Below are 20454 nucleotides of genomic sequence, written 5' to 3'. Positions count from 1 at the left end.
TGGCTTTTTAACATTCAGTTTCATTTCATACTCATTCTCTAGCTTTTTAAARTCTTTTTGAAAAGATACCTCAGTTTGTAATGCATCTCAAGATACAGAGTAGAGAGASACAGGGGTGAGGAAAATAAGTTTTCATCATTTGCTATCTGATTTTGAGAGTATATTGTCTGAATAAAATTGTTACATTGAATTATTGCATCAAAATWCAGCTGCTGATTTATAACAATTTTTATCATAATCTCCACTGAAACCAAAGCTGTATTTCAGAGCTATGTTTATTTTTCTAATACAGGAAATAGTAACTGCAGTTATTATCATGCTGTTTCCTTCCCAAGGTACTTGTGAACTCCATTTCTATATGCTGTTTCCGTGGTTTGATCACAGTCCTTTAAATAGGGACTTCCTGAAACACTGATGAAGGAAGCTTCATAAAATACAARTCTTTAAAGAAGGATGCTTATTTCCCTGTATGAATATGCAGAAGACTTCTAATAATTTTTTTAACTTGTATAATTAGGCAGTTGTTAACGTAGTTCAGGTTTTTGTCCAAAACCTTTACAACCTTTTTGGAGCAGGCTCTGCCGTGCTATGCTCGGTGGCAGGCAGAGCCTGTTTCACCATCAMATCCTGATCACAGTGGACTGTGTGTCCTGTTGGGAAGGTGTCTAAGGTGGTTGAAGTGACCAAAGCAGCACAGTCCCCATAATGCAGAGCTGCTGTTTTTCTCTATGGTGCACTTTGGTGCAAGCATAGTGGGTATTTGTATGCTMTTGAATCTAGTCCAGGTCTTCTTGGAGTCAATGGAGTAATTCCCATCGRTATTAATAGCAGGAGAAGTGCAGTAGTCTGATCAATAGCCAGTACAAATGCAGATGAAGGGCAGCATTCATRCACAGGTTATCTACCTGAGCTGGTCAGTGTCCTTATTTGGCATCCAAAAAGAAGTACACTTACATGTGATTCTGGTTAACACTGTTACAGTGTTAAAAAAAAAAGAAGTGGCAACCGCAGAACAAGGTTTATTTCTTCAAGGACTTTTTTTAAATTATTGGTGCTTTTGTGACCTTCATCTTTCAGCCATGTCTGCAGTACTGGGGGTGCTTATGACAATGTAATCAGCAGTTCTAGGTAGAATTAACTTACTGAAAGGAAAAAAAAAAAACAACTGCAGTACATAACAGATCTATAAGTTTCGTTTCTAAAATACTGAAGTGTAAATTCCTCACACAGACAAGTACTGAGCCAAGCAGAAACTGGAATGCTCCTTCTGGGGACTCCTCTGTCGTGGTTAACAGGGCAGTGCAAACTAGACCTGTAACGTCTGGGATTGCTTTTCTTGTGACAGATGGGCTGGGCAGTCTAACTTTTATTCAGTTGATTGGGCCGTGGATTTTTTATTTTACTTTTCTCATGAAGCACATTAATGTTTTGTTCAAATTCCAGATGCAAAACCACTACGTTTTTGTGGGGTTTTAAGTTTGTTGCAGAAGGTGGCTTCTCTGTTTCACACTTAGCCTTTTTGAGGGGCATGAGGAGAAGCTGGGGAGAGATACACTACCATTACTATCAGGGCAACATTAATAAATTTAWTTACAAAGGGTCAAGACTATTCACATGTAACATGATTTTATTTTTCAGAAACTGAGTTGGACTTYAGAAAGAGGAAATGTTTTTCACCTTCACAGCAAAACCATTTGATAGAAATATTTACATTGCTAACATCTGCTATTAGTTAATTACTGTGTTCCTTTATTTAATTTTTTCAGACAGAATTTCTAATTGATGCRTAACAGTGACAGCCAGTAGCATACTTACCACTTCAAAGAGTCAGTCTATAATGCTTGTGTTGGCTTGTTCACAGCTCCAAATTTTGGTTATAAAAATGCTGACTGTGAAACTGTTGTTGTGTAGCACAGCCTTTCAGATTGCAAAGGGACAGTAAGGTTGCATAATACCACACCTGGCTTTTGTCAAACTGTCATCCAAGATTTTAATCTTTGTTTTCAGATTCAGGATACAAGTAGTATCTTCCCACTACCAGTGAACTTGCTGAGTTTGTGTGAATAGTTGTGGAGATAAAAAAGAATAAGTAAAGAAGCAGTATAATGAASAAACAGATGTAAAGAATTCATTTTTCTCATCTTAAAAAAAAAATTGAAAAGAAGGAGGAAAAATATAGGCAAACTCCCACAACAGCAAAGAGACATTCCATCATGCCTGCTTTGCACGTGTTATAGATAGATTTACTTAGAGATATTAAAAATACTTGCTTAGAAATATTTAGTTAGTAGTATTAGAACATGAGTTTAGATGTAGCTGAGTGTTGTCTTCTCAYATAAAGTGTGTTCACAGACTCAGGTTGAATGAGTATCTTCTAGTATTTTTTATTGTGCTGGAGTTTTGATATAGTGCAAAACCATTCTTGCTTGATTTCTCTTGGTTCTGTAATCAGGTTTGGTCTTAAATAACACACTTTAGCTTCTCTGATTCTAATTGGTTTTCTTCTTTACATTTATATTATGGTTATGATCTAGAGCTTGCAAGATCCTGTGAATAAGCTAACAGAAAAAGCAGAAAAGGAGGACCTGCAGAGTGAGAGCACCMACTCAGCAGAAGATCAGCAGAGTCAGTAAGTCACATGTCATATATATTACRGTAATAAGTATTTTTGTCTATAATCTGCTTCCTGGTTTCTAAAGTCACAGAACTTAAGTAGAGAAATAGATTACCTCAATAGAAAAATTCCTGAAATGTTGTAACATGTACATTAAAACGAATGAACTTTAAGGTGAAATGAAGAGCTTTAAAAAGTGCATAAAATTCTTAGGTGTTTTTCATCTTTCCTAGCCTTCTTTTTATTTTTTTCACCTTTTGTTTCATTTTCTCGTTATTAAAAGAAATGGTAAACAGCTATACATGGGAGAAGATATATRAGCATTGTATTTCTCCTTTCAGCAGCATCTCCTTTCACCTGGGAATAGGATATAGATTACTGATTGCTGCGAGCAGCGATTAGTTTTTGTAATGTATACAGCATCAGTTAGTAATCCAATGAAGCAGTAGGTACTTAGTATAAAGTACATCTAAGTGAGCTGATGCTGTCAAGTTTTGAGTTACCTGTAGCTCTGAGCTGAGAGAGACTTATGAATGGAGCACTGTGGGAAAAGGAGAGCAGGAGAAAGAGATGCGATCCCTCCCCTACCTGACCATCAGGATTTGGTTGCTAGGAGATGCAGTGTTGATATAATCCTGCAGCCACCTGTTGTTTTGACTATCCCTGTTTAAATGAAGCACCCAGCAAAGGATCAGTTGTCAAAAAGCAGAGAACAGCTTGACTGGTTAGTGGATTTTGCTTGGCTATTTATAATAATGGATTTTTATAGAGATCAGGTTTTCATTCTTTTTTTTGTTTAGATTCAGAACTGACCAAAACCAGTTTATGAATTGGTTGGATTTGGTGCTGTTGATGTTAGAAAGGACTTGACCTAGTACCATTTGGCAGGTGGTTGTCTCCACAGCACTTCCTTCCATCTGTTGCTTCTCATGTGACAGTAATAAACAATTTATTAAATAGTTCTTTTCCTCAATGTTGAATATAAAGTTCTAAAACGAATGTGTGATTTATGCAACATGTGGGCATTGGCACCTACCAGGAAATGCATCAGATGCCATGTCATGGTTGTACTTGTGTTTATTTATGGATTATCTTTGTCCTTGTCTGGCATAAAACTGAGAGAAAAAATGTCACCATTTTGCTGTCTAAAACCATAAACAAATATCTAAGGTTCGAGAAGAATTACACAAAACAAAGGTTTTAAAATCTTCATGGACTTTCCATTCACAATAAACATTCATTATACTAGAATATGGCCTGAATCTAATTTTCCTCTACCACAGGCCTACCCCTGGAGCAGGGAGGTGTCTCTTTCTGTTCTGTCACTAGAGGACAGGAGGMATGTGCCCACACAGTCCTTTTCACCACCACATCAGCTTTGTGGCTGCTTCATTCTCTATTCCTTGAAGGGCTTTACGCAAAGTAGTAGCAATTAGAAAGTATGCATTCTTCATTGAAGGGATCACCTTTGTTTGAGAATTCCATGTAAACCACACCTTTTTTTTTTTTCCCTTGAAAGCTTTTCTCATCAATGATGCTGATCTGTTATTTTACAAATCTGCTGATGTGGAGCAAAACTCTCCTGACTATTGATTTTTAATTAGTTGCTGTTATACTGAGAAGTGCAAGGTTGCCTTTTTTTTTCTTTTGGGAAGGGGCACTGAAGAACAGCTGTAGCTCCTTCATGATAGTCATGAAATATGTAAAAGCAGAACACACAATTCTTCTTACAGATTTAGTCAGGCTAAAATAGAAGGTGGTGGGTTTTGGTAGTTCAATCTAATTACCATTTTCAACAGACTTCTGCCAATGAAACAATAAAAGGTAACAACAGAGCAGCAAATGCAAGAGTCCGTCTGTTATTACTGTTTATTTGTTCCTGATATGAATTGGTCAAAGAGGAAAATGTTTTGTTATTTTAGAGCTTTAGAATTATTTTCCCATTTTTTTTCTTATTCTTTCAAATTAAGGTTGATTTCATTAGATGAGGAGAGCCATACCACGGAATCCAACTATTCAGGTATTTTATTTCATGTTATCATAACTCCATAAGCGCTGTAACACTTCGTGCTTTTTGTTTGCTTTACTTTATTTCCCAAATCAGCTTCACCCAGCAAATCCCTGCAAATGCATAAAACCTAAGGCCGGGAGAATCTGTTAAAATGAATCTCTTACGAGCTACATCCCACTGCATTTCATTCAGTCATTCTCAGCTAGGTCAAACAGCTTGTGTTCCAAAGCCTAATTCTTGCACAGGGCATGCACCCTTCAAGAAAGGGACTTGCAGGGTAGTAGATGAGACAGAGGAAGTGTGACACTTAGCTCACTAGTTTGATCCAGTGATTAAACTTTACTCGGTGAAAAACTCAATGAATTCAGTGGAACTTCTGCCCAAAAGCCAGGCAAGGTCAGATTCATCTGCTGCCAGTGACCTTAGGGGTTGTTGGTACTCAGTGACACAGCCAAGCTCCAGTTGGAGGTKCACAGGGAAAGAAAGGGGGGAATGGACACAAGTGACAGGGAAATTCTGACTACATACTAAGAAATAAGTGCTTGCAGTAAGGGTGGTGAAGTTCTGGATAAAGAGGGATCTTCATGTGGGGAGATCTTCAAGATGATCTAACTTTTTCTACTAGATTAATGGAGAATAATTTTAATATGTTATAGTTTATACTTCATGAAGATACTTAAAAGGTAGTACATGAAAGTTGAGACAACTCTCAAATCTTTGTTTCAATGGGTTAATCATGTTKATGTCTYGAAGTCATCATCTCATCTTTATTTYTGAAGTTTYTGTTTCCATTCCACTTTACAAAATCCCTTTTCAAATATGAAATATGTAATTGGACAAGACATTACTGGTGGTTTTCTCACCTGTCATATTTCTAGAAGGTAAAATCAAATTCTCATTTCTGTCTCCAAGAATGGCATCCCATTTTGGTTCWACATCAAGTTTGAAGCTCATATCTGAATGCATTATTTACCAARACTCAGTTTCTTTTAGTCACAGCTTTCCAGGATTCATATATCCTTTCTACAGCATGGCTTATAGCCCTTATTCCTAGAGATATAATTTAGGACTTGGTGGTATWAATTTCTCCCAGTTCTGACTACAGAAAGTGAATGGCTGGACTGACTGGCCACCTCTGACAGTCTGTTAGTTGTTTGCACATTTTTATCAGGAGTGATTTTGTGTTTACTTTCAGATGACTGCTAAAGCCATTGAATAGCAATGGATAAAACAGTAAGCCTTGCAGATCTAAACTAGAAACACTTCTACTTTGCAATTATTTCTCCTAACAATGTGTTTTTGACATCTGTTAGTTGTCACGTTCCTAATCCATTCAATGTGTTCGTTATACATGTTACACAGTGCTAACTTTTTAGCTGGAAGGCTGCGCAGTGCAAAGTCAAGTTGTTTCTAAACAAAAATCTCTACTGAAAAAAAGCTTACAGTTTTATCAAAGAATTAAATTAGCTGGGGTTTTTTTGAACTAGGTCCGCATTCCATAAAAACAACAGTAAATTATTATAGGMATATTTATTATGCTCACGTTCTTTTGCTGAATCCCATACTCAGTGGCATTCATTAATGCCGTAGCAATTTACAGTTACTTCAATGACCCTGTTTAATTATTATTGTTGTTTGGATGGTTTTTTTTGTAGTAATGGCACAATATTAGAACTTTTCCGTTGTTTTGAAGTTTCACTYATTTTGCAGTGAATTGGATCAGATATATATTTGACAAGATATTTTAATATCCATGGCTACTAAATCTGACTTATATTTTCTTAGCAAATGTTTTCTAGAATCTCAATTWCTTAGGGACTGTAAAATAGCCCACCATAATATAAATGCCTTGTACTGTGTCTTTCTCCATTGCTTCTAAAAGGAACTGAAGTRTTTTGAAATACCTCTGACTGCTCTTCTGAATTTTTCCATCTTCATACACTAGCAGYTCTGTTTAGCCATTGCTAAGATTTTTTTTCTTAAACTACCCTGTATGTTCTAAAGTCATACAGATAGAGTGCTTCTAGTGAGGGAGCTCTGTTGCTTCTTAGTTTTTCCCACCAACTACTTCCACATCATAACTTCCATTTTTTTATCATTTACTCTTCATTTTCCCTTACTGTACTGCAATGCCTTGAACATTGGCTCCATCATGTTTGCCACTCAACTAAGGCAGGCTTTCAGCAATAGTTGTACCTTTTTCATTACAGAATTGTGGCCATCCATATCTYCCCTKTCATGAACTTCTCTTTCTGACTTTYTATTCCCCTCTGCCAGACAGTTTAGGGTGGGGGTTTTCCCCTTTTGCTTAGTGCACTGTACTTTTATAAAACCATCATGTATATTTGTTCRTGTGTGTTTATCCCTCTCCTGTCTGTATCTGTAGAGTGGAATCAGATGTGCTCATGGGTTCTTAAATGACCAGCTAATTCTAGTGCTGGTAGCAAATTTCTGTCCTAACAAACTCTTGTTAAGATAATAYGATACAAATAGCAAGCTGTTCTCTTTCATTGAGTTCTGAGTACACCTTGAACACACCTTCTCTTGGCAGGGATTAGCAATTSTCTTGAAAGGGTTTGGGATTCCATTTTTATTCCCCAGTGGAGAATTCTATTTCACCTTTCCTCTTGTGTGAGGCTTTGAGCAGATAGGCTTTCCAGTTTTGGCAAATACTGTGGCCAAACCCTTCCTTTGCATTCAGAGCTACAGACTTAGTTGTCTAGGAACTAGATTTTCCTCTAGGGTTAATGAGGGAGAGAAAGGCATATCCAGCAGTAACTCATCCCTTCTGTTTTGCTACATGTCTTAAATGGGATTAATCATGYGAGGGAGGTATCTTTCTCTTCACTGATAAAATGGAATCAAAACAATAATCTAGATTCTTGTCTCATCTAAGAAACTTGCTGAGAATTTAAGTGATGTTTTGTCACCTCTGATAGCCTGTAACTCTTAGCTATACATTTTCCTTCCTATTGGTCTTAGTTCATTTATTTAACTGCAGAGGAGATGCTGTTACTTAGATCCTGACTTCAGGTACTTTGGGTGAAGATTCCTTCTCCCTATTCCCAAAGTTTGTGTTGTGAGGAAGAGCACATAGTAAGGAAGGCAGTTTAGAGGTGACAAGGTCCTGGTACTTTTRTGCACTCTCCTGGCCTAAGTACAAGTTTCAAAAAGAAATGTCTCTGCTCCTGAAGGACAGGAGAGACTGATTTTTGCAGTTCCATCAGCTAGGTACACTCAGCCTGGGGAGAGTAGTATAGCAGGCAGGAACTAGAAGGAAGATCCCCTCAGTTTATTGTTCAGAAATTTGCCTCACTTTGAAATGTTTGTACCTTGGGTTTTTCATTCATTGTGACCAGGCTCATTTTAAATATGACTCATTTAAAACATGAATTCCAACAACCATTGYATGTTGATCCTATAGTGACGTTGTTTATAAGCATGGTCTCCTGCCAAGTGCAATTTGACATGTTTATGGATCTTGATTACAGCTGATGATGGCAAGGATGTCATCTCCACATTGCAAGGACATTGTAACCACAAGCAGAACTCAGGTGAAGAGACTTAAGAAAATTATCTTTGCATGTGTGCAGAGTGATTGTCAGTGTACTGCTGATCTTCCTTCGTTGCTTTTAATTTTTCTTTTTTTGTTGTTTTTTTTTTCTTTAGGTGCTATAGATGAGTTATTACACCTGCAACCTGAAGGAAATGGTATGATATGAKTGTGCATGTCTGTTTGATCTGTTTYATCTGCTTTKAAATCATAGTCACCAAGWACAATTTTAATCTTAGATCTTAAWTTCTTTCACAATCTGAAAGGTTATTCAGCTGCAATATTTTAATAGTGCTAAAGGAAACTCAGAAGAGGCACTGTTCTTGGTGTTACAATATGAAGTATACCTTATTTGGGATAAAATATTTATACCAGGTAATTAGTAGATTGGACTATATCCTGTTTGCCCATCTGAARTAGGTTCCACTGTAAACCTTACCCTTACTATAACATTTCACWGATTTTTCATTTTGGTTCTTCAGTTGTTGTACTACAACTCTTGGCAATACAATGGTAGCCACAGGATTTTGTGTTAGAAGTGCACATATCAGAAACAAATCATTTACTCTTCTTAAAACTGTGTAAGAATTGGTGACTTCTTTCAGAGAGRGAGTTAATTAAATCCAGTGTGCTGTCCTTACACTTCTGTGAGATCAAGGCAGCTCAGGGGGATGTGCTGTTTTACCATATAACATATGAAATATTTGTATTAAATTTGTAAAACTTCTCTAAGTTTTCTTCAGAAGTCAAAATATTGTCTATAATTTTTCAGTTGCTTTTCACTCATATATCAGAAGAACGAGTGAAAAAACTTCAACAACAAAACCAATTATAGCAGCTCAAAAAGCAAACCAAGCAAAGAAAAAAATCTTTGTATGTGGTTTAGTCAGTCAGACTGAGTGTAATTTGGGGTATTTAAGACACTGCCTTCATGGTAGGAAAGACATTTGCAAACACCTTGAGTTTGGATTTGCCAYGGGCAGTGGCCTTCTTGGGGGGAAATTATCCATGTGGGGAATCATCCATGAAGGCAGGCACCAGGAAAGTTCCTCAGCTGTCTGCAGAAGCAGCCCTACTCTGTGGATAGATAAGGTAACAATGACTTCTTTTCTGTGGTTTCTGTCAGTGCATGTCTGATAGTGGCATTTTTTTTTCTTCTGGTTTTCTTCTTACTCATTTCCATTCTTTGTGAGGCCTTCCTAGTGGAGATACTGATAATACATACAATTATTGCTCATACAAGCTTAACTGTGTCACTTAGAACACTTTTTTTTGTTACTTAAACTGTTTCATTGATGCAAAACCTGCTGTGGGGTAACTGCATTGGCTGAGGATGACTATGGCCCTGTTAAAATATCAGCCTATTGCCCTATTTTACACATGAGCTAGCTTTAGGCTGATGCATGTTGTATTGTTTTAAGTAAAGCAGTATAGTTAGARGTTCACTTTCATGTGTGTTTCAGAAGGAAATCTTCATCAGTACATGTTGCCAGTCATGTACTGTTGTAAATATTTTTAATTTCTCTTCCCTTTTTTTTTTATAGCACCTAAATGGGGTATGTTTACAAAGGAATTATGAACATTGCTAGAGGCTTGTTCAAACAACTACAAAAAGAATRTAGTCACATTGTTCTTTCAGTGTTTTATTGGAAGTTTTGAATTTTTTTTCATGGGCATTTATAAGGTTGGGGCAGCATGTGCAGATAGAAAAGAGGATTTTGACTAAAAGTGGGCACTGAAAACAGAAACAGGAAAAGAAGTAATAGAAGATTTATGGGTGAAGTGAGAAAGCCCATATCAATCTAGTAATCTGACAGAGATACCACATGAGTAATATCTCAATAAGCAAGCCTGGTTTCTAGATAACCTTTATTGCAAACAAGAGTAAAACTTGCTGCTGCTTACTCAGGGCAGCCTGAGCCTGAACACACCCTATCCTGCCCTGCCACGGGTGCACGGTCCCCACAGGAAGATCAGGACGATGGCAGAGCCACAGAATGTGTCACTGCTCAGAGTTCTGGTGGTCATCCACCCTGCAGCAAGAYCTGACTGCTCTTCACATGCAGAGCTTTATGTTGCACTGGGGCTCCTGCCCTGGTTCCCCAGACAAGGCAGAGCTTTGCTCTGAGCTGTGCTGCTGCATTTGTTCCGTTCCAGGGCACTTGTGGTTACGTGTGGTGTTGGTGCTGTGTTGCAGCAGATCTGCTGCAAATGCTGCTGCTTTTGCATCTCCCCCTGCAAGTTCATGAAGGAGCTTCCTGAAAGCAGCTTTGAGATGGTGCTGCCCCATAGAGATCAGAGTTCTTAAGGGCCTTTGAAACTGCAGGTGTGTTTCCCCTATGGGAGGATTTAMCCCTCTGTCTCACCTGCTGAATAACTTGGGGGAATTGGACATACTTTTGACAATGTCAATATTCTTTGCTCTTTATCTGAAGATGGGAAAACAGCCTGAAAATTCATAAGAACAAATTGTTTTTTATGRTATTTTACAGTCTACTGTGAACATCAGGAGAATTGACGTGTTTCTAATGTTTCTATTTCTAATTTTTAGGCCTTGTCAGGGAGTACAGTGGTATAKCAAAATGTGAGTTAGAAAGGAGCTGAATCTCACAGCTGACTTTAGTAATGAATAAAATCATTTTATTGTGTGTTGGTTTATTTGTTTCTTAGTACGTAGGTGTGTGTGCTGACGCACGAGCCTATTTTAAAACACAGTTCTGTGCTTTTTTCCTCCTCTGACTCAACTTCAAGCATTTCATTATAAACTATTACAGCTATTACCAGGAAACTTTGCTAAGAAGGCTGTTGAGTTTCAGTAAAAKGGTCTGTTGCAACTGCTTTGCCACTGTCAATCTTTTGTCTCAACCCAGAAGGGTTAAAAGCATCTTTATAAGTTGAATGCAAATTGGAGAGCTCAGCTGATCTACCCAAACATGGGAAAACTGAAATTGCCTCTGTGCCTTACCACAAGTTTGAAACAAGCATAATTAAGATAAACTGATTTGGCTTTCAGTAACACAATATTGTCAGCCTTGTTAACCACCATTTTTGAGATCTGCAGACTTCCACAGTGGAGCTCCAAAGTTTCCAAGTAAAATAACACTTAGGGGTYCTTGATAGCTCTTAAACTTTGCAAATATTTTGGAAAAGGATTATGATCCTGGTTACCAGTTTCATCTATTYTAAATAACTATTTCACATTTCTAAAATAGGAAAAAACTGGTTTAAGGAACAATGGCTCAAGTGATTTAAGTTAGTTGAGCTGCAGTTCTGGTGCTGGAAAAACTAGCACAGGGAATCAGAAGGAAAGTGAGCCCCAGTTATTTCTCAGCTTGTAAGAAGAAAAAAAATACTATGGCACTGATCAGTATAGAAATYTAACTGTGTGGTAGATTAACCCTTTTCCATGGAGAAATTCAAGCACTGGTCAGAAGGTTTTAAGGATGATCTTAAGTATGTTCCCACAAAATTCTACAATAATCCCCAAGTCTTACTTTCTTTCAGTTTATACCAGTCTGATTTTTTTGAGAGTTTCATATAATGTTTCAAGARGCAACATAAAAGTAGTCTTTTCCAATGATTTAAATATTAGACTGTGTAATGATTTTGGTGTGTTTAATAGAAAATTTTGAGCGTGCTGTAGTATTTAATGAGAAGTGAGTCTTAATAGCAGTGAAGTTATTTAAGATAATCAAGTAATTTTTTGTTGCATAAGGTATAAACCCAGATGTCCAAGAGAACTGAATCTAAAAGAGAAAACAAATATTCACGCAAAGATATTCCATCTCACTTAAGATACAAAACCTAGATTGGTCATTTTTTTTTTTTTAAAGTTCCTTCTTTACTTTGTCTAAAATAAATTATTTTTCTTGACTCTTTTGTTCTGAGACAGCCTCAAAGGAAAAGTTTGTGAGGTCCTTGGAGCCAGAACCTGGTGATAAGGATGACATGGTATTACTGAATGAGATCCTCAACGCTTCCTCCCTGGATGAGGGGGAATTCAGCAAAGAGTGGACAGCRGTTTTTGGACAGGCTGCTGATCCCACCATGAACTCTTCAGCTCGAGATGGGGAGCACACCTCATCTTCTGCAGTACCAGCACCATCAGGCTACTTGCCCTCACAGCTGCTAGACCAAAACATGAATGACTTGCAGTCATCCTTACATGGTGAGAGCTCATCTTGTTCTGTCAGTACGCTGGGGTTTAGGGTTTGGTTTTCTGGTAGGTAGAAGGGTGGTGAAAGTTTATATTGTGCCATGGCTGCAGAAACCCTGAAATTAAAGCAGAGTATGGCCTGGAGAAAAACCATGTGTGTAATTTGTTTTTCGAGCCCATCTCATTCAGATTTTGAGACTGAAGTACCCAAAACCTAAAGTCAAGATTACTGTCTTGAATGTTTTCATTGACCTTCTTGAAATGTTTCACAGGCCTTTGAGATAACATTTTTTTCCCTGGAAGAGAAAATCTGTTTGAGTGTGTTTTTCTGTTTTAATCACAACTGCTGTCTCTGTTMAGGGGGCAAGGAAGCAAAAATAATTACTGTATTTTGTCTGAGAATACTATTTTTAAACAATGTAGTGAAAATCAGTTGCTTTTTTTTCCTGCCTTACCAAGTATCCTCTACCAATGCCTGTAGGGATATGGGTCAGGTAGAATGGGTTATCTCATCCTAGCAGCCATATAGTAGGTGAATATCTCTTGCAAGCTGGTGACTGATGCAACTCTTTCTCTCCTCTTTCTTCTGTTCAGTTAATTCTCTTGGCTTTTCTGAGCTACTGCTGGGGGAAAGAAAAGAGGGGAATTGAGGCAGAGCTTTCCTGCTGCTGCTTTGGCCTTGAGGAAGGAAGGGAGGGAGGAAGGCAGGCTGGTGATAAACAGCCAACAGCACCTACCTTTGTCCTCCCCACAGTCTGGCTGGATTTTTTTTGTAGGGCTTTTCAAGCTGGAGGGGACCTTGCCTCTTTGGGCTCTGTCCCAAATAATTTAAATCTCATTTGGGGAAGAGCAATATAGGAAAAGAGGAGCAGGCTGTTTCTGTCCTGGAGACKCCTTCTTGGAACCCATGCAAGTGGAAGAGTCATGCATGATGTAAAATTACCTGGGACATTTTGGCAAGGATAAGAARGACAAATTTATTTTACAATTAATACAGTTACTACCAGCACCCCTGGAGCAAGATACCTGTGTCCATTGGCTTCAGCATTTAGATGAAAAATGGGGGAATGGCATTTGTAATGGTGCACAGGTTTAGATGTATTTTTACAAGGTACATGATTTTTCAGCAAATTACTGAAAATAGTAACAGAAATATTATGAGATTAATTTTTTCTTGTACAGATTTGCATATTTTTAAATATATTTTACATTTCAGTGTACTTMAGATTTTTAAATGTAATTATGTTTTTGAAGGAAAAATCTATTTTAGGTATAAATAGCAAGCAGGGTTGGGTATCCTTTCTGAAGTGACTGTTAACTCATTTGCACTGGCATAGGGTGCAGTGTTAGAGACTTCAGAATCAGAATTCAGGTATGTTGCATTCAAGGAACACCAGAAATGGAAAATCAATTCCAGTCAACATGCTATCCCAAAATCTTTTTGAGTAAAACAAATAGTAAATCCGTACTGAAAGAGTAAAATGTGGATGTTTTTGAATGGGTTTCCAATTTTTGGCTGAAGATTGTGGTAATTGATATATTCTTATTTGAAAAGTCAGGGCTAATGACCTGAGTGATTGTATCTGAAAATCAGCATGTTCTCAGCTGACTATCTGCTGAGTAAAATGCATTATTTAAACTAACTTTCATAGATTATTTTTCTAATTTTTTTGTTATTTTTAGCAGAAGATGAAACTCAGYTTTAATCTTAAGCTAYATTTCATTTCACTTCACAAATTTTYTTTCATAATTTGACCTTATTAAATATGGGTAGTGAGACTTTTTTTTAACAGAATACTATAAGCATATCTASACATACAAGCTGGAAATATTAGAATATATGAATTACGTTTTTTACTGAGGACTTGTGATACATCTCCTACACTTTTTTTTTCCCCCTTAACTGGTAGGATTGCTTTGTAATTATTCCGTGTGAGGTGCTACTCTGTAGCCTCAGTGCTGCTTACTTCCTGTGTGAATTTGGCTTTAAGACCATAAAGATTCTTAAAACTCACATGCTTAACTTTAAGCACATTAACTTTTCTATTAACTTCAGTGGGATTACTTACTTATTTTACGTTAAGCACGCTCATAAATCTTTGGGGCTTTGTTTTCTCTCTGCCTCAGATCTTAATCTGTAAAACAGGCACAATGCTATGCAGGTTATAAACTGTTACGGTCAGGAATTCCCAGCTCAGAGTTTTCTCTGGCTGTATTTATAGGCAGGATTCAGCACACTGGGACTCTGAATTGCTATGGGGCTACCAGGTGCTGGTTTAAAATACGTATAAATGTACGTGTGTGTGTGTGTGTGTGTGTGTGTGTGGAATAGAAACAAAGCATGCTCACAACATATCTTTTAAATTCTCCTCCAGATACAGCTCTGTAGTTGAGTTGCCTTTCTACTTTTACAGAGCGAGCATTGCCTTTCTCTTTCCATGATGTTTATGGCCTCATTTACTTACTCATTGATACCATTAAGGGCTTCTCTTTATCTTCCCTACGTGTGCATGTATTCTAGTTGCTAAGAAAACRCACAGCTCACCATTTCCATTTCTAAATTTAATTGTTGCAATGTTTGTGAAGATGCTCACTGAACAGCAGGCTGTTTGGTTTCCTTGCTGTCTTGGCAATAACCTTTTGTCTGGTCACGTAACAAAGCCATCCTGTGAACAGACAAACCAGAACAGGCTTAGGGCCAACAACTGCTTTCAAACTGATAGGTTGTGGTTTGGTTTTGAAAGGCAAAGTTGTTCTCTGTACCTCACTGAAAACATAGTTCATGAAAGTATTTAATAAAAATTCTGASTCGGTCTTTCACAGTCCCTTCATAGATGGGTAATTTCATTATGAAAGCATCACATATTTTCTGGAGTGTATTTTGCTTTTTTTTTTTGTTGCTGYTGTCAGGTTCTTTTTGYTTTCTAAGTGGCACTTGAGTTACTTGCATTTCAGTAAACAGAGAGCCAGRCCACAGCATCTCTCATGGATGTGCTGCCAAACCTTAGCCCAGGGACTTAAAGGGAGGGAGGGCTCCAAAGGAGTTCCCTGTTCTGAAATGTTTCTCTCTCTGACCTGCCACACACACCGGTGTAAGGGAACATCAGTGATGTCTCAGGGAGCAGTTCCCCATCTCACTCAAGTCACTGGGACTTGCACAGAAAGTTTCTGGCACAGCTCCCATCTGTTTCTRTGAGATCAGGATTTGGCCCATTTGTTTAAGCAGCTGAATTTACCTGTTGTCATCTGTTGCCATATCAAAACACTCTCACAGAGCAACTCCAAGCACTCAAAAGCATTGCAGTGTACTGTACTTGTGTTTAATGTCCTCTGCCATCCTTGTTTGTAACACAGCAGAGAAAATGCCTGGAAAAGTATGCCATTCTGAAGAGGTAATGCCATGCTTTCCATTATTTATCATTCAAATTTGCTTATTCAGAAGGTTAAACTCTAAAACCTCACTTTCAGAGGGCACAGGCTGGCTCACAAGCCTKTATCACCTTCGTCTGGAGCAAACACATGTGAGCACTCTGCATCCAGATTTAGAAGTTTTTGGTTAGTTTCCTTAGAGATACAGAGGGTGTTGGTGGCTTTAAATTTCCTTCCTAATTCATGTGATTTTATAGAAAAACTCTTCTTGCCTCTTTTATTACACAGCTTGGGCTTCAAAACTTTTATAGTCACGGTAAGATCAGAAAGTGATGACAATACTGAGAGGGGAAGGGTTGGTGTGACTGATGTGGTTGTTGCAGTACCTGTCAGGATGCTGAGTGCCAATATCTGACAAGGCTCCCAAAAGAGCAGAAAGTAAGGGGGGAAGGACAAAAAGAGTGAAAAAGGATGTGAAAGCTTGAACTTGTAGAAAAAAGAGACTGAATAAGGAAATGGTAACTGGGTGCGTAGATGAGCATCCTGTTTGTGATACTGCCAAATTAGATGGATAATTGACCAGGCCAAACTTAAAGGAGATAATATTAAATTATAAATACTATCTCCAGTCCTCKAAATGTAATAAAGGATATAAATTTAAATATCTTAAGCCAGGGACAAAAGTTGTTTTGTTTTTTTCCTAATATATTTCTGCACTATACTACACCTAGTTCATTTTGCCAGGCTGTTCACCTGGCCTTTTTAACTGTATTTATCATTACTCTTTTGTGGCTATAGAATATGTATGCATATAGATATATGTATGTAAGAACAAAAAAATTGTTTCACTTTTTCCTGTATAGTTGCTCTCTTCTTGCTGAGAAGATCCTTTCAGTTAAAGAACAAAAAGATAAATGCTCCGTTAAAATGTAGTTTTAAGTTAACTCAAAATAATTTATATTGAATTTAATTCTTCAGTGTTTTGCAATATTTTTTTYCCCAGAATTAACTTCAAAATTAACTAAAAAATGTAGGGTTTCTAAATAAGGTTTTGTCTGGAATAGTGGATGAAATTAAAGTTTTTGGAAATTTAGAAGTTAAGAAAGGTGGAAAAAATGTTTATTGTGTGTGGTATTTTCACTCAAATGTAAGTAATTCTTCTCCCTACAGCTGTGTTTGAGTTGTTTACTGAATTGGCCTTTCTCAGAATGAATATTACCTGTGATTCAAGAAGAGAAACAAAAGTCTTTTTTAGCAGGGTTAAAGTTTGAAAAGAGTATAGTTGCCTGAATCTGGAGATGATTAAAGTGATCTATAGATACTCTCTTGTGAAGGATTTTGCTCCTCTGCAGGTCTGACTGCTGACTTGGTGTGTACAAGGACAGATACAAATGGCCATAAATGTAACACCGGCTCCATTGTCTGCTGTCAGACAGGGGGGTTTTGGAGTTAACAAAGTAACTCTTCATGCTAATTCTGCTCTATTACCAAATTTCAGGATGGGCAGCCAGCAGTGTGAGCCCAGCGTCAGTACCACAGCCAGCACAGAAACCACACAGCCTGAATGTGAATGATGACAAGACGCCTGTGAAAGGTGACAGTATGTATTTTTTTCAGTTACTTTGCTTTTCTGTTTTAGCTCTTGTATCTTGTAAGCATCTCTTGTCTTCTCAGTTAGTCATAACAAGACTTATTATGTAGTAGCTACAGTTCAGTCTTGTGGTCCGATTACTCTGTTTCACCTAGATTAGGTGTGTGATATGTGTGTGTATGTATATTTTCAGTAGGCTTCAATGCTAATAGAATGTCAGAAGAGTAATTTATAACCAAGGAGCTGAAGCTACAGTTTCTTTTAACTACTTTAATTTTGAGTCACGCAAAATAGCATCTCCATGCACTTCGAGCTAAACAATGTTTTGAAGCTCTAGGATTTAGCACTGTGGCTAAAATGGAGGCTACTGATAAGGCAGAAGAGCCCTAATTGCAAATTTTATGGATAAACATACATCATATCAGTAATTATCTGTTTAAAACTTAATTCAGTTGTTGCAACTGAGCCAAGAGTGTGTAGTCCTGCCGTCTACTGAGACAAAGCCCTGCTGATTTTGAGTAGGATTTTCTGGATAAGTGAACCAGGCTTATGTTGAATTCCGTTGCCACTTTGTAGCCAATTCTGTTCATTCACATTTGATCAGAAAGGAAGTCAAAGACATTCAGTGCAGAAGAAAGGGGTGGTATGTATTCTTCCCCTAATATTTTTCAGCTCAGCAGAAAAAATGAAAAGAGGGTTAAAGTGTTTTGGAAACTGTTCTGGAAATCCATGTGACTTCCAGACAGCTACAGGACGGGCACCTGCAAAAGGAGCAGCCTTTAGTTATTTGGAAATCTGTGGTTCTGAAAGTGGCAGATGCCAAGAGGAGTGTCAAGTGAGGCAGAGCCTATTTTGTCTGTAAATTCCTTGTGTCACAAAGAAAGCATCCATGTGCCATTGTTTCTCTGAGTGGAGAGCACATCTTATTTCCCTRTCAGTGTAATACTCGTTGGGCATAGAGTCACAAAAACAAAGCAAGTGGAGAGGTACCTTCTTCATAGCAGCTAAAGCTGTTACTGCTTTAACATGAACATGTGCCCAGTTGGAGTAAGAGCAGGCAGGAGACCTCTGTGGAATACATATGTCAGTGTGGATACAGAGGTGCAATAGTCCAGCTGTTGGAACATATTCCCTATTCACATTTTGTCTATATCCATTAAAACAATGGAAGCTGTACACTGGAAGCTGTACTTGGAACTGGCTATCAAACATAACTCCCCTCTCTGTCCAGCCAATGCCTTCCCATTAAAACTTCATTCCAGATGAGTAATGACCTTCCCTGGTTGTATACAGGGAAGACAGAACAGTCACATGAATTGGATTTAGACAAAGGAATTTAGTCCTYTAAGAGAGGTTGAAAGTAAAATTTGCCTTCACTTTCCTTTTGCTTGTTTGCAGGCAGGCAGGGGCACACTCTAATCAAAGTGTGCAAAACAAAGCTAGACAGAGTGAGATTGTTTTCATTTCTTATTAAAGCGTTCCTGTACTCATCATGGCACAAACCATATAGAATACATAGCAGGCATGTAAAACACTCATTCTTACACCAGTTCTATATTCTGATAAAGACAGTGTTTTAAAATGCAATCACTCATTCAGATTTTCTTGTCAGAAGTGCCCTTGGTAATAAATTAAACAATAGCATGGCATTTGTTTGACCTCAGTCAAACATTCAGTCAGTTTGTTTTAAAATAGCTGACAAGTCTGTGCRTTTCTTTTTGCTTTCCTTTTCCATTTTTTTTTCCAGAATCTACAAAGAACCCTAAAGACTTGACTGCTTGGTTCAGTCTCTTTGCTGACCTTGACCCATTATCCAATCCTGATGCTGTTGGGAAAACTGATAAAGAACATGAATTGCTTAATGCATGAGTCAGCTGCCTCTGGTAACTCACATTCTTCCCTTCATCAACACTATTTTGGAGTTTTAAAAAACTAAATGAAAATTAGTATGCTGTTGTGAAACTATAAAATATGTGCCATGTAATAAAACTAAAGGGAATGAATCCCCTTTTCTATAGGTACAGTTATTTGCTCTTGTTTTGTATAAAGAGTTCGCATTTATTTTCTACGTGGACTTACAAAAATGAGGTTAAGAATTAGGGCAGATTTCTTGCCAAATTAGATTACCTGCTGAAACACTGTCTTTGCCTGGGGTGATGTGGAGCTAACACCAGAGTGAATTACAAATTGCAAACCTATTTTTTTATAATGTTTCTTGAGTAAATTAAAAAAAAAAACATTTAACTGAAGAGGCTGCATGAGTCAAACATCTATCATGTATATAATATATCTATTACTGCTATATAAAGATGTCAACTAAATTTGTTTTGTTAGTACAGTTGAAAAACCTGTTCTGGAGCTAATTATTGAAGAAGTAAATTTGGTTCTGTGCAGCCACTGAAATTGTGCCCTTTCCAATCTAACTTATTTGACAAACTGCACTACATAAAGAGAAGTCATGCCCAGGGGGCTTCTTTTCTGAGTTTTTTTCTCCATTGCACCAACAGAATTTGCACCTGTTTGCAGAAGTTTCTTGGAACTGATGCTTTACCATGCCTTCAATCCGTTTCTGTTCTGAGAATTTTTCATCCAGTTTATTTCTAAAGCATGTGTTATTTTGAGCTTGTTGTGACATTAACTCTTTAATAAAATCATTTTGACAAAAACCACAACTTTACTCCAGGGGGAATGCTGTTGTGCTGTTGAATTGATACAAAACAAGCATCTGAAGATAAACATGACCAGTTTTTAGACAGTACCAAACCCTTTGTTTCTGAATAGTGGTCCAGTAGGACAGTGAGAAAAGTTGAACTGTATGTGGTGTCCCTTTGCTTCCCTGCAAAAGAARGGGAAAAGGCTCATAGAATCATAAAGCTTGGAAACAGCCTCCCAGACCATTGAGTCCAACCTGGAACAAACACAACCCTGTCAACTAAACCACAGTACTAAGTGCCATGTCAGGTAACTTTTGAATGCTTCTAGGCATGGTGACTCCACCACCTTCCTGGGCAGCCCATTCCAATGCCTGACCACCCCTTGAGTGAAGAAACTCTTCCAGATGTCCATCCTGGTGCACCCTGCAGATGTGTCAGTTGACAGTTCAGATTACAAGTTCTATGTATTGTATAGGACCTGCCCTACAATTTATTATATTCAGCCT

General features: G+C 37.7%; 1 protein-coding gene across 5 annotated transcripts in view; it reads left to right on the top strand.

Annotated features, from left to right (window-relative positions):
• The window catches only part of ICA1 (islet cell autoantigen 1), a 58232-nt gene extending 38157 nt beyond the window's left edge, over window positions 1-20075 (top strand). The window contains exons 9-16 of one of the 5 annotated variants that reach the window (XM_057370693.1): window positions 2535-2629; window positions 4585-4634; window positions 8117-8179; window positions 8295-8336; window positions 12071-12346; window positions 17202-17303; window positions 19042-19177; window positions 19802-20075. In XM_057370693.1, coding sequence (XP_057226676.1) covers window positions 2535-2629; window positions 4585-4634; window positions 8117-8179; window positions 8295-8336; window positions 12071-12346; window positions 17202-17303; window positions 19042-19163 — 750 coding nt within the window. In that variant the 3' untranslated portion in view covers window positions 19164-19177; window positions 19802-20075. Of the gene's footprint in view, window positions 1-2534; window positions 2630-4584; window positions 4635-8116; window positions 8180-8294; window positions 8337-12070; window positions 12347-17201; window positions 17304-19041 lie in introns of all 5 variants that reach the window. The other 4 variants (XM_057370694.1, XM_057370692.1, XM_057370696.1 and 1 more) reach the window with 4 other exon arrangements.
• The last annotated feature ends 379 nt before the right edge of the window (window positions 20076-20454 follow it).

This window comes from Malurus melanocephalus, unplaced genomic scaffold (genome assembly GCF_030028575.1).
Source record: "Malurus melanocephalus ecotype Western Australia unplaced genomic scaffold, MMel_1.1 scaffold_130, whole genome shotgun sequence".
Taxonomy (NCBI): domain Eukaryota; kingdom Metazoa; phylum Chordata; class Aves; order Passeriformes; family Maluridae; genus Malurus; species Malurus melanocephalus.
Note: the sequence above shows the minus strand (reverse complement) of the source record. Positions and strands in the feature narration are given on the sequence as shown.